General features: G+C 36.3%; 1 protein-coding gene across 5 annotated transcripts in view; it reads right to left on the bottom strand.

Moving 5' to 3' along the window:
* Positions 1-14,160, bottom strand: part of BCAR3 (BCAR3 adaptor protein, NSP family member) — a 114,205-nt gene that overhangs the window by 77,055 nt on the left and 22,990 nt on the right. For 3 of the 5 annotated variants that reach the window (XM_068406072.1, XM_068406073.1, XM_068406069.1), the window contains 2 exons: positions 5,964-6,040; positions 1,842-1,961 (listed from right to left, as the gene is read on the bottom strand). The exons of 1 other annotated variant lie outside the window; for it this stretch is intronic. In XM_068406072.1, the coding sequence (XP_068262173.1) occupies positions 1,842-1,928 (87 nt within the window). In that variant the 5' untranslated portion in view covers positions 1,929-1,961; positions 5,964-6,040. Of the gene's footprint in view, positions 1-1,841; positions 1,962-5,963; positions 6,041-14,160 lie in introns of those variants that run through there. One more of the 5 variants, XM_068406070.1, reaches the window with a different exon arrangement.

Genomic DNA, 14,160 nt, shown 5'->3' with positions numbered 1-14,160 from the left:
TGGAATTAATAGATAACATCGGTTGAGACACTGTTTTGAAGAACATGAATTTTCAGATAATGCACTTGGGTAATCAAAGCAGAATTGTTCTGTTTTATTCCCCTTTCTCTCCACAAAATCATTACTAATTTATTTTCAAAATAAACTGCTGAATCACTCAAGGCATTATTTACGTCAGCATAAAATTTCAATTTGTATGTACAAAATTTCATTTGATGATGACATATTTCAGAGCAAAAAGAAAACACATCCAAAGTAGAAAATTTATTATGAAATGTATTTCCTTTTATTTTTACTGTTTCACTGTCCTCCTCAGCAAAATGGATATAAGCATACCTTTTACTACAGAGATAAAAACCCCACTGTAAACAGTTATTAGTAATTATTTTAAAAAGTAGAAGACATCAAAGGCAACTACTTAGACTTTCAAGAACTTAGAAGCTTGGTTCAACATGGTTCTTAAGTCAGGCATTTTCTCAAATTAAAGTTTTGTTTCAGGAAAATATTCAGTCTGGCTGAGGAGCTAAGAAATGATATAATGCTTATAATCTACAGATATCACAGAACTGAAATTCTGACTCACGGCCTTGAAATTAAAAAAAGTCCATTGTATCCAGGATGATACATTAAGCCTATTTTTCTTTTGCACTTCAGCAAAAACTTTTTACAGCTTTCAGGCTCGGTAAGCTGTAAACTATCTTTGCTGCAGGCTTTTTTGGTTTGTTGACTGTCAAAACAGCTGCCCCACAGTTCTGTATTACTGTCTTCTATGTTACAATGGGAGCGTGAATCACATAATAACATTTTCCAATGTGCTTCTAAGTCTTACTGACTGAGTCCATTTGGGAAAGTAGAAAATGCTGTCCTTTTCCTAGTCATGACAAATTCTACTTGTATTTAAAATCCTTTTATTTTTATTTTGCTTGGATTATGAGATTACTATGACACTCACTAAGAACTCTGGTTTACATGCAGCACAGATGTGACACAGAAGCCAATTTTAAATAAACTTTAGTGCCACTTCATGAAACTTCGATTACTGACAAAAAAAACCTGCAAAAAATTTGCTTAAAATTGAATACAAGGATATTTTGAGTTGATAAGAATATTCAGTTGCACTTTCTACATTTATTTTCTGAATTAGGCATACAGCAAGACAGAATTAAAACATGCCAAAGCAGCATTTAATTGATGATATAGTATGTAAGTGTCAATAGATTTCTACAGGGATGGTAAGAACTGAAAACACCAAATGGACACTAAAGAGGAAATTCTGATCAAGACAAGACCTGTGGGAAAAGGGCTTCCTAAGAATTTCTAAATAAATTGCTAGGGATCTTCAAGATGACTGATGTAAGGTCCTTCTGTAATGTGGTATTTGCTCAATAGAGAAGACTATTCTTAAGCCACATAGTATCCATTTACCTATAAACAACTTCATGTAACAATTGGCACATAAGTTTAGATTTTATCTAGTTTTGAATTTTAGGAAAGAAACTTCTTTGTTAACTTTTGCAGAACAAAAGTTATCCATGTGTTCTTGCTCTGGTGAACATGCCCATTTGTTACAATCTGAGAAGGCTAAGAGCAAAACAGGACAAGCAGAATTAGAAATAGTAAAATGTTAAGTTTATCTAGCACACCAGTAAGTGACTATTTCTCTGTTCTAACATACGGTTACAAAAGACATTAGTATTATCTTCCCCTTTCCTGAGACAAAAACAAACTATCAGCCTTTAGGTTTTTTTCTCCCACATAATATCATGGAACATTAATCACTTGCATTGTATCATCTCACTTGACATCTTCTCAAGAATTTTATTGAAAAAGCCAATTCTTACCTCTAAGCCATCATATTGTTCAAAGAGTGTGCAATATTCTGCAAGACCAAGCTGGGTCAGCCAGTTAGAAATGGGTAGGTACTTCATTATCTATTCCCTCACCTCACAATGCCTTTGACTCTGGAAAACAAAACCAAAACCTAATTACAAATACTATTGCTTAGGAATGTTAAATGACTGAACTGAACTCACAAAGCACTTAATAGCATGGAAGTTCTACCATTATGGCCAAAGAGATTAATACTTTCTTGGCTGCTTGGTAATACATAGTTATCTATGCATTAAGATTATTACATTTAATTGTTTCATTGTAATCCTCATACAAACAGAGAATGCTGAATACTGTATTTTTGTTTAGGTCTCACAGCTGAATTGATCTTTTAGAAGATGAATCAACAGAGTCACTCAATACTGTAGTATCAACTAAAAAATAGCCTTTGTATTCAAAAAGAATGTTCCTCAATATGCTCATTTAGTGATAATGCTATTCTTCTTACGTGTGTAACACATGACAAAATGTACAAAATGAAGAGGAATAGCAAAAGAAGCAATGTTATCTGTAGGAATATGAATGGAACTGCATATTCTGTAAGACAGTCAAAATGAAAAAGATTCTGTGGTGGGTGTTCGTCCAAGATGTGAACATAGCTAAAGCCAACCTGTTATGGAGTATTTCTACGACAAAAAGCAACTGAGAGATTGTTACAATTTGGTCTCCACCATGATGTTGTCTGAATTTGAGTTATCTATAAATAAAAATACTTTTTTAAACTTTTTTTTCCAGTTGCTAAAATGAAATAAAAGATAGACATGAAGATGGACACAACAGACATCGGAAGACAAACGATAACACATAAAATATTCTCCCAACATCACTGCTCTACGTAAGCAGTTATGTAAGATCTACATAAAGAAATACTTAAGATTCCAAAGAATTGCTGAGTTTGTGAAGAGATTTCTGTTTGCAAGTTTGAGCATATCTTAAATAAATTCAAGGATGCCCAATTCGAAATCCGTAACTTGTGACCTGAACATTTCCTATCAGAGCACTGAAGCCAGAAGCAGGAAATGTTCACGTTCAGACATGTAGTGTCTTTAATCATACACTTTTGACACATTTTTTTATTTGAAGATTTCCCTCTCATCTATACTTCAGGAAAAGTACTTGCTCATTAGCTCTGTATAAACCAACTGGAATTATGACTTTCCAGCCACAAACCACTTGTTCCAACACATCTGTCTACTCTAAACATGTGACAAGAAGCTGCCCAAAGGCTGACATGTTATGGTCAGCAAAGAGCCAGTCTTGCTTTCTATCAGATAGAGAAAGCTGTTTAGCACTTTTATAATTCTTGGAACACTAGAAAAGTGTTGAAGCTTTTCTTTTTCTTTTTTTTAGATACAAATTGCAAAGCCAAAAATACTGTCCTGCAGAAAGGTAGGCCACAGTAGCAGTATTACCTGTGTTAAAGTACAATACATTCCTTACACCTTTGAATGTGATTACTTTATGGCATAATTTTATGTGCTGTTAAGTCTTTGTTGACACCTATGTAGATTTTTGCTTACTGTTTTAATGAAAAATTTGTTCCTACAGCTGAAGGGGAAAAAAACCCTCTCCCTTCTCCCACAAGATAACTAATTGCCTTTCTGATCCTTTTGCTAATGGTAGTTTTGGTGATGAAAGGTAACAGAAACATTAACTCAAATATCTCTTATTTAATCAATATTACACTGTTAATTGGATGCAGGGTACAACCTAGTGGTCAGTACATGAGGTATATTCAGAGCCTGATCAAGGTTAAGAGTAAAATGGAATTACGAAATAAATTGTAAGAGACCCTAAATATATCATTATGAGAACTGGGTTTAGGCAGAGGGAGTTTCCTATTACTCTTCTACTTTTACACTATTTATTTTTATTTCTGAAAAAAGGATTAACTCTTGCTTAGGGCAGGTAATCCCAGTATTTTTTTACATCCAAAATACGATTATAAATACAACAGCAAGGTGTGTAGCAAATGTTGGGCACATATTTTTTCCCCACTGAGAAATTAATATCCTTCCTTTCCAGAGGAAGGAAGGAAACAAAAATATAAGATGACAGCATATATTGGAGTGTGATACAAGATCTGTGTTCTATTTACCCACTAAACACCGTCACTTCCTGTACCTCTCACGTTTCCTGCAATAAAGAGATCGTCACAGGTTTAGTCAGGTCACCAGATTTTTATGGGATAAACCCATGGCTACTCCATGACTTGCTTCTATTTATTCAGTGAGACTGTTATTCTTCTGTTATTACTTAACAAGCTCAAGAATGAAGTTACAGTATTTTGAAATCCTTATGTGGAAGGTCCTGCAGCATTACTCGCATCATTTATACAATTTCAGGGGTTTTTTACATCAAAATAAACAATTCAAATCCAACCTAGGTTTGTACAGTTCTGTTTCTGAATACCAGCTGTTCAGAGGCTTTTACGAAATGAAATTGCTGCCAAAAAGTTATCAAATGGGTAATAATGGGAGGTTCCCATGGTGGCACTCTGATCTACTGAACTGAACTCCGCTTTTACTTTCAGAGTGCTTTTCTGTATTATCTTAAAAACATGCTCGCAGTTGCAGTCATACATATTGGGGTATATTTGAAGCAAAAGCACAGAGAAAGGTGTTTTATATGTAGCTTTTAACTCGAACTGTTCATACTGCAATGCTTTACTATACTGATAATTCATTAGTTTTCTTCTTTCCTCTATCACAATATCCCAGAACTATGAAAAGATGCTGCTGATGATGTTGGCTTGTTATGCTCCACACACAAGGTAAGTGATATGTAATACCGGATTCTTAATTCAGCTATGGTTTCATCAAATTAGCTTCACTGTAATCTTTGAAAAGTGGGTATGTGTGTATTACAAAGACACCAAAGTTGAGCAACTCAGAATCACTGTGTACAGGGACAATAGCTCCTGCTCCTTTTTCAGTCTCCCTTGGGGATTCAGGCTGTAATACGACAAGGAGAAAGCCATGTATCATGGTGTAATCCCGTCTCCACCAAAGTTACTTAGGTGAGCCAGCAATTTCATCTCATCTGGAAAGTAACTTCTCTTATTGTGCCTTTTCTACTTCAGCAAAATTTACTTGTATTGTACTTCCAAATTAAGACTAGCTTCCTGCTGTGATACAATCATTTATTAGGAGAAATGGATTTATTGGACACCCACATGAATAAGAGTTTTCTTAAGGATTTTAATCACTTGAACTTGGCATACCTTCCTAACTAGCTCCCCCTTGAATCAAATGCACATCAGTTTTGTTTTCAGATGTACTTTTTCAGATGCACCTTTATTTTCCTCCAGCACCAGTGAAATCAATGAACTCTCTAAACTACAGACTCAATAAAGCTGATCCCATCCAACATTCCGTACACCTCAGGTCCTGTATTGTGGCACTAAGTAACAGCACTGACCAAAGGTCTGCTCTCTTTGCTGATCACTTCTTAACTATTCGTGCTTAACTAAGCAATTTAGACAGGTATTTCTTGAATGTTCTATTGTAATGGATGTTTCTGCCATTAGAGTGCCAGTTTCTGAATGCAGTAGAATGGAAAACTAGAAAGCTGTAAGTGGTCATCACGCTTGCAATGCCACCTCTCAGAGATTTTACCATCTTAATACAAAAGAACTACCTTTTCTTTTACAGCCCAGATCATATTTCTATTTCTCATCTCCCTTCTTTAAACAATTTGCCAAATGTAAAGCATGTTCTCAGTAGTACAGCTTAAGACAGTGTCTCCGTTTAGCCCGCACCCAGGGCTAAACAATAACCAGTTGTTCTATCACTCAATGTCCCCTCCCCAACCTAGAAAGGGAATTGGGAAAATGAGGGAGACTCATGGATTGAAATGTAAACAGATTTAATAAAATAAGAAAACCAATATCGATACTAATACAAAAGATATAAAATTATATGTATCTCCTAGAGTGGTGGCAAGTCCCTCCAGGGACAGTAACCATGGAGAGTAGAGGAGAAAGAGAGAGAGAAGAACAGAGCGAAGAGCTCCCCCCATCCCCAGCAGTTTTCCCATTTATAGTGAAGTGATGTTAATGTTATAGAACACACCTGTGGGCCAGGCTGGGTCAGCTGCCCTGGCTTTCACTGCTAATGGCCTTGATCACCATACCACAGCTGGCCACAAACTGAAACAAAATGTAACAGAAAAGTGATTCTGTAAATTTTATCCCTGCAAAACCAGGACAGACAGTAAATCTGTGTATTTTAGAAAAATCTCAGAAGTTGACTGTTCCGTAAAAGGAATACTAAATGCAGAGTGGGAAAGTCAGAAGATACCAGTCAATGACCCAAAGCTTGTTTTATCTCTATGGCAGTGATAACACCTCAGTGAGAAAAGTAACCTTCTTCTCCAGGATTTGTTAATACAGTAATGGTAAACTGCCATAATTTCCGTGAGACTTGTTCTAGCCTACTGCCTTAAATGAAACCCAGAAATTTTCTAGTTAAGAACTGAACATGGTTCTCCTAATTTAATAAGGCTATAGGCTGGTAATCTACTGATCAAAAATGCTGTATTATAAAGCCATATCTATCTTTTCTGCTAGCAAAAAGGGAAGGGCATCTGCAAGACAGGGCAAGAGACAGAAGCAGCAGAAATACCTGAAAAGCAATCCATCAGCAGAACCAAATTGTCAGACACTGATCAAATACTGGCACTGTGCACTAGACAGTCCAGAGAAAGCACTTCTTGGGCCAAGGCTGTGGCTGAAAGGAGTGGGAAACTATGACTAAAATAACTGTTTCCCCTACTGTGTCAGTCCTCTTGTATTCACTGAAACAGAGCTTGGTACATTGCATATAAACTGGATTACATCAAAGATAAGCTACCACCATTTTTTTTTCTTCAGATAGGAACAATATGCAAAACCTTGACATTTTGGTTAACTCTGCATGAGAAGGAACAATAGACAACAACTACTCATCAAGTAATAATTACTACAATCAGATCCCATCTCTAGACATCCATCAAAAACATCTTACAAGAGAAGAATTACCTACGTAGGAAAATGTCATAGATGGGTATGTGACCTACATTCAAACCACATGCAGAGGGCATCAGTGGTGGAGGGGGAAAAAGAAAGCATAAGAACATAACGTAAAAAAAGGCTAACATTCTTACAGTGATGATCGTTTAACAGAATCAAACAAAGAAATAAAAGTGATCAAAGTAGTACCTCTGATAAATCCCTGTTATAACATGTAGAAAATACAAAAGAAGAGGAAAATCATGGAAAAAAAATGTGGATGATCCAATTATTTTACTTAACACAACATAAAGACATGCAATTTAAGTTCAGAAAGTCTGTGGCCTAGTAAAGTGAAATACTTACTTAATCCTCTTGAAAACCAATTATGTCCATACAGTCTGGACCTAAACTATTAATGTATTCTGCACTTTATGAATCAGCTGTTGACATACAACTATTCTCAGTATTGTGTAAGCACGCAGAGTTAAAACAGTAGTAAAACAGCCAAGGTGCTATCACAGTACTGGAAAAGGAGAAAATATGAGGTCAAGCTATTTCCGTAAGGCAGCATGCAAAGGAAATGGAACAGGCAACTGAACAGATCTCAGAAAAAGTCTCAACTATTCGTATGGGAGAGGGAGCATAAGCAGGTACTCAGTAAGCTTGACCACAAAAAGAACATAAGGAACCTCTTTGTTGACTCCTTTTTAGTGTTGTTCATACTATAGAAAGGAAAAAAACCACGCAGTCTTACAATTAAAATATCTATAAAATGAAGGCAGTTGTCAAAAGAGCATAGGTAATGGTAATTAGCAATTTCTAAAATATCTGTCAAACCATGTATCTAATGTACTTGCTTTCTTCATTTTAATAATCTCATACTGTGCTGGGAGGGATTAACTGAACAGAAGAAAGAACGCTAAAAGGACAAATTACTGAACATGAACCTTCAGTGCAAATGTTATCTGCTAGAGCTAGCAAGGTGTTAGCTACAGTTAGCTTTATTATAAAATATAAGTTTTTCGTAAATAGTATCACACAGCTGAATTTTCATCATAATTACATTCATACTTTTTCCAGTGTATTATTTTGATTGGTGGCAATTTTTACTCAAACATAGAAAAAATTATTGAGAATTTCTCCTTTAGATATCCAATTTAAAATAGATTCAAAGACTGACATTCCCATGTAATGAATCACATCGGCTACTTAAAATAAATGCATTTGCACGTATGGAGAATGAAAACAAATACTTACTGGGGTTTTAAGTAATTTGGGTAAGCTGGTAGAGTCAAAGCAACCGGCATCCTAAATATTATCTGCCTAAGCAAATAAATTAGACCACTCCAAAGGCACTATGCATTTGCACAGTGCATACCGTGCTGCTGGCAGTATACAGTAGTGACTGACATAAACTGTGTTAAACTACTGTTATGTTGTATATGACACTCAAAAAATTTAGAAATATATTTGCTTTTTCCATTTTGCCGCCTTCTGTGCTGAAGAGGTAAAGAACAGTTTTTTTTGTTTTTTTTTTTTTGCTTTGGCAGATAAATAAAAAAACTTTAATAATAAAATTTGTTTTTGATCAAAACAAAACAAAAAAGTGTCCAAGCTCTTTGGCTAACTGAAATGCATTTTTTATTTGTGTTTAATCTTATTTTTCTTTTTTTTCTTCTACTCAGATCTCATTAAAATTAATTCAACTGAGACTCTGGAATATAGCAAAAACTCATAAGCTAACATAAACTGGTATTTGCTTGTACTGTCCACATAAAATGTGGAGATTTGTTGTCCACAAATGTGGAAATATGTTGTCTATACCAAATGTGTACTTAATATATTATAAAATAACAAATTTCCTATAGTTCTATCAAGCATTTAGTTACTGTGCTTTCAAGAGATGTGAATAAAAGCTGTAAAAATGAACAGAGAAGAAATATATTCATATTGCAATAAACTGTCTAAACACTGCTTTGCTTTTCACTGTCAAATTCATTTGACTCCAACCATTAGTCTTCAGTTGCTTTCAGCTATGGTTGCATGCCTGGTGGCAGCGCTGCTGAAGCCAGTTTATGTAGCTATCCTCTTATTACCAGCCTCCAGCTTGAGGTGCATGTTTCTCCCTTGCACTGATCTCTTCGCTGTGCCAGCACTAGCATTTGCTTGACCATGCAGTGAAGAGGATCAGAGACTTGATCTGGCAGAGAAAATGACCCTGAGGAAGGCATTGTTATTCCAAGTCAGATCAGGTCTCTTACTTCCTTCACTGTACAGACACAGAAAAGCTTGTGCTGGCACAAAGCAAGCAATGACGAGGAAGTGGTCAAACAGCAGAAGTGCTAATCTGAGACATTAAATGTCCTCTCAAATTCTGCTGCAGGTTATGGACTCCTCTGCCATCCAGAGCACAGTTTGCATGTAAACATACACCCTTTTAATCAATCTTGGACTGCAAAATAAAGCAAGAGGCAGAGACTTTCTTCTTTCTGCCAACTGTGTTGTGGAAACAACTACAGCAAAGGGATGGGGAAGACAGCTGGCGAGTGGCAGCACTGTAAGTCACTGTATCTGTTTGATTCAGTGCAAAAAATCAAGGCTCTTAGACGAGAGAAATAGTAAAGCTGCACAGAAAAATTCAGTTCTGGTTTGTGATATCAAAGAGGTTTAAACACCTGTTTTCTTTTGCTCTAGAACAATCTGAAAGTCTTTTAAAGATACCAAGCTGATATAAGTCTTAAGCAGTCCCCTTCTCTTAATGAAAGAACGGGCTTGATTAAGGTCTCTGTCTCTTTATCCCACAGGAGTCTATGCAGAAGCTGTACTGCTGAAAACCTACCAAAACATAATTTTTACTGGAATCATATTTCATGATTTGATGAAAAGAGATGAGTACTGGAAAACAGTATGAGAAACAAAGCAAAACTGTGTACCATCAAGTGTACCACTGTCTTGCAACACTTGAGTGGCAAACAGATCAAAGGAAGCACTTAAATCCAAGCAGCAACTGTATTACATTAAGCTTAAAATACAAATGAAAGCATGTACCATTAGAACTTCTAAAACATCATATTTTTAAGTCATAATCAGTATTTGCAACAGTTAAACAGAAAGTGTTAAACAGAAAACAACTAAACAAAAAAATCCTAAGACTATGCACATATGAGATTTAACTTTTCCCCCTCTTGCCTCTTTCTTGGGCTTTCTAGACATCCTGGCACTTCATTTCAAGCTTTTCCCTTAGCTGTGACTATTAAAACATAATTTAAAACTCTAAAATTCTCAAGTTATCATAATATTCTATAGAAAACATGAAACTCACAATAAATTGTAATCTCTAGGAAATGCACTCAGTTTTTACCTTAAATGCAAATGACAAACATAAGTTTGCTTGTAAGATATCACAAGCTGCAAGCTTCCTTTCATGTTTATATTGATACCAATTAGCAGTAAGTACAACAAGCCAGTCAGATATATGAGAACTTTATAGATATTTCACACTGTAACTATAAGTAATTGCATTTTCCATCAAATGAGTTAAATAATTAAAGCACAAGTCTGATACTCTTACAGCATAAGTATATGATGAGAACTCCTCCTAGTGGAAGCACATCCGACACAGCAAAATTCAGAAAAAATATAGATTTCCTAGGTATAATACAAGGCTTTTGCTGGTACCAGCTCGCTTTGCATTTTTTCTACCCTCTTTACCAATTTAAACTAGACTCATCCAACTTTTCAGTACTACAGAAAAACACCTATGGGCTTTTAAGGAAGATGAAAATCACTTCACTTTGAAGTTTGCTGCTATAATGGCATAGCATGGTTTATTTATACACATAAATGAGAACCAGGTTTCAAATCCATTTAAAGTAATCTTTTACTGTAGGACTATGTCTCACCACTACCTCTTAAAACTTCGGGTGAGACTGAGGTGATGTAAAGTCACTTACATGTACAGTGAACAATGAAGCTCTGCTGATTTACTGGTGCTGGGAATGCAGCTCTCTGTGGCTCCTTTTTGTTTCCTCTTCCACTCATACTTTGTATCAACTGTGCCAGGAAAGATTTCCATGTGAATGAATCCCCTGCATTTATCTGAATAGACTACTCTGTTCAACCAATTCCATCTCCAAGGGCTCAAACTGTCACAGACATTACACATGCTGTTCAGCATCAATCTAGAGAAGTGGTTTTTACAATAATAGCTCAGAGCAGACAGAGCTAGTAGGAATATGCAGTATCACACAATGTACTGAGCAGACTATCAATACTTTCATTCATTTATTTAATTCCTGATTTGTTTCATGTTGCCTTGTTCAAATCATTGTTTTAAGCTATCATAATCAAAATATTTTTGGTAAAATTTTGACAAATCGTTGTGAAGGACTTAAGGATACCAAATTCTTTGAAAACAAACCATTAGCAAAAATATTGGTGGCAGGCTAGGCACTGAAGTGACACTTCTAACCTGGATTTTTAGTTCAGTCAGACATTTAGCAAATCTGTTACAGACTACAGAGAAACAAACACAGAACATTACTCAACTTGTATATGCTGTTCTGGCCAACGTTTACGTAAAGATAAAGAATCTACAAAATACTAATCAGGACTTAAATACATACTGACTCAGCAACTACAGCAGATTATCACTCACAGCTAATTAACATGTGTGCCTTAACATCTACTCAGACTATTATGTCAGAATAAATTAGTTATATGGAATATATCTATTTGGTTTTCTCCTTGTGATACAGTTATGTTTTCCAGACATTTCACAAATAATGCCACAAACACTGAGTTACTTTATCCTTATGCCAGACTTCAAACCAGGTATTTTCAGTTAGTAGGTAGCCAACACCTGTCACCAGTAGCTGACAAGAAACAACTGAGACAGTAGTTCATCATTCTTTATGTACTGCTTATGGAAGGCATAGACTAACCACCCTTCACTTACCTTCCCTACATAAGAGAAGAGCAACTTTCTCCATAACATCAACATATTTTAAACTATTAAGCAGAAGCTCTAAAACAGAAGAAAGCTTTTCACACAATCTTATTCAATGCGGAACATACCGTCACAGATGTTCTGGATGCCAAAAGTATAAATGAGCTTAAAAGACAGTATGTGCAGAGAAAACAAAAGAACAAAATCAAAACCTATTTAAAACAAACACACAGAGACAACTAAAATCTCTGAAAATCCTTACACAGTGAACTACCAACAGCTGTGGTGATATCCTGGGGTAATAAGTACCCCTTTATGTTCTTACAACACTTTTATAACCATAACCTTGTCCTATAAAGACACTGATACACTTATGGTCTGACTCCATGCAGATGTTCTTGCATTTCACTTAGAGTGCAGATCTGGCACAAACCTGCTCCACTAGTGCAAATTAGTTCAAAGAATTCTGAAAGTGTCACTTTGCTCCTGCAGACTTTAACAATATTTGATCTAGCATATTGGCAATTCCCTAACTCTATGCCCAGACTAGTTATTGTCCATCCTCCTGCAACTGGCCTAAAGTTAACATGAATAGTGTACCACGTATGCTTATTGATTGACAGAAATGGTAAACATTCACGCTTGATGCAGGTCAGACTTGCCCTGGCAGGTGATCTGACAGCAATCAGGTGATCAAGTATTAATGAACCTTGCATCTCACCAGAAAAGACTAGTACAATCTCCAAATTTATTCAGCTCATGCAACTTCGCAGATATTTTGAAGACTAGGGCTAACTGCAACAGTATTTATGTGATGCAGACTCTAGTTCAATAAATAAATAGAACAAAGATCATCGAGCACTTCAACAGAAAGTGTTGATCACTACAACAGTAGTCTAGTAAGTCTTTCCTCTTTCTGTATGCCCATGTGGTCTTTGTAGCTAGATGGGAATTCATTCTGCCTGCACCTGAAGACAATCACAAGCAGCAAAAGTGTTAGTGCAATGCTGAACTTGAGCCAGTATGCACTGTCAGAAAAGACTCCGCAGCTGCCTCCCAGCTTGAATAGCCAGAGTCTATAACACACCCAACAGTAACAGACTGCAAATGCGTATGCCATATAATCAGAAAACTGGTTAAAGCTAGCACGCTAAGCTCTCTGTGGGGAGAGGAGATCGAGAGAAAATGAAATTACAGCTGTGATTCCAAGCTAAAATTTTACTGTAGACTAATCCAATTTAAAATATACTAGTCCTGCTCCTTTCAATTCCTCAGCCATATCAACCCAGAAGTTACTAACCTCCATTGCACCAAGTCTACCATTTGTGTGGTCAAATGCTAAACTGGACATGTGAAATCATCCCCTTCTACAAAGTAAAACAACTGCCCCTCTGCAGAGTTCGCGTGTTTTAAAAATGTGCAAATCCAGGACCACTCAAATAAAAAGCCTGTCTCAAGTCCTTTAACTACTAGTTACTAGTGCACTAGGTTTCTGAAATGTTTTATCATAGAATAGGTTAGTCTTTGCCTCTTCTGCCCTTCAGAATGGGAACAAAATAGTAGGACTGCTGTATTTTTTTAATAAGGCTGCTCATACACAATATTTGACCTTATACACACAGAACTCCTGAATCAGGCCCCACAATTTTTTGTTTAATAACAATATGCTTTTTATTTGCCTTCTGGTGCTTGAACTTTTATGGTAAATTTAGGTCTTTCTTTCAAGTTGTTCTACAAATAATGTAACTTTTTTAAAAAGGCTGAGATATTCACATGACCAATTAACTCTAGGAATTGAGTGCTATCTGATCTACCAAATTAGACTTGCAGTAAGAATCAAACTGGCAGCAGTAATAATAACAAAATAGATCACAGGTGTGTGTTTGCTAAATTATGACCAATGGACAAACGCATTCTCTTTTTTTCAAGCTGTGCTTCATTATGCCCCTATATTGCAGTTTATTGCAGCATAACAAAAGAAAGGACTGTGCTGGCACTCTTCACATACACCAGTGCTAAATCAATCTTTTTAGCTTAAGACATTGATACAGGTGGTTTGAGCAAACCCAGCTGATTTTGCATTTCTCAGTGAAATCCCTTGACAGGACAAGGGGCAATGGGTGCAAGCTGGAACACAGGAGGTTCCACTTAAATTTGAGGAAAAACTTCTTTACGGTGAGGGTGACTGAACACTGGAACAGGCTGCCCAGAGAGGTTGTGGAGTCTCCTTCTCTGGAGACATTCAAAACCCGCCTGGACGCATTCCTGTGTGATATGGTCTAGGCAATCCTGCCCCGGCAGGGGGATTGGACTAGATGATCTTTTGAGG

Source organism: Nyctibius grandis, chromosome 8 (assembly GCF_013368605.1).
Source record: "Nyctibius grandis isolate bNycGra1 chromosome 8, bNycGra1.pri, whole genome shotgun sequence".
Classification (NCBI taxonomy): domain Eukaryota; kingdom Metazoa; phylum Chordata; class Aves; order Nyctibiiformes; family Nyctibiidae; genus Nyctibius; species Nyctibius grandis.
The sequence above is the reverse complement of the archived record's forward strand: the minus strand, read 5'-3'. Positions and strand labels throughout refer to the sequence as shown.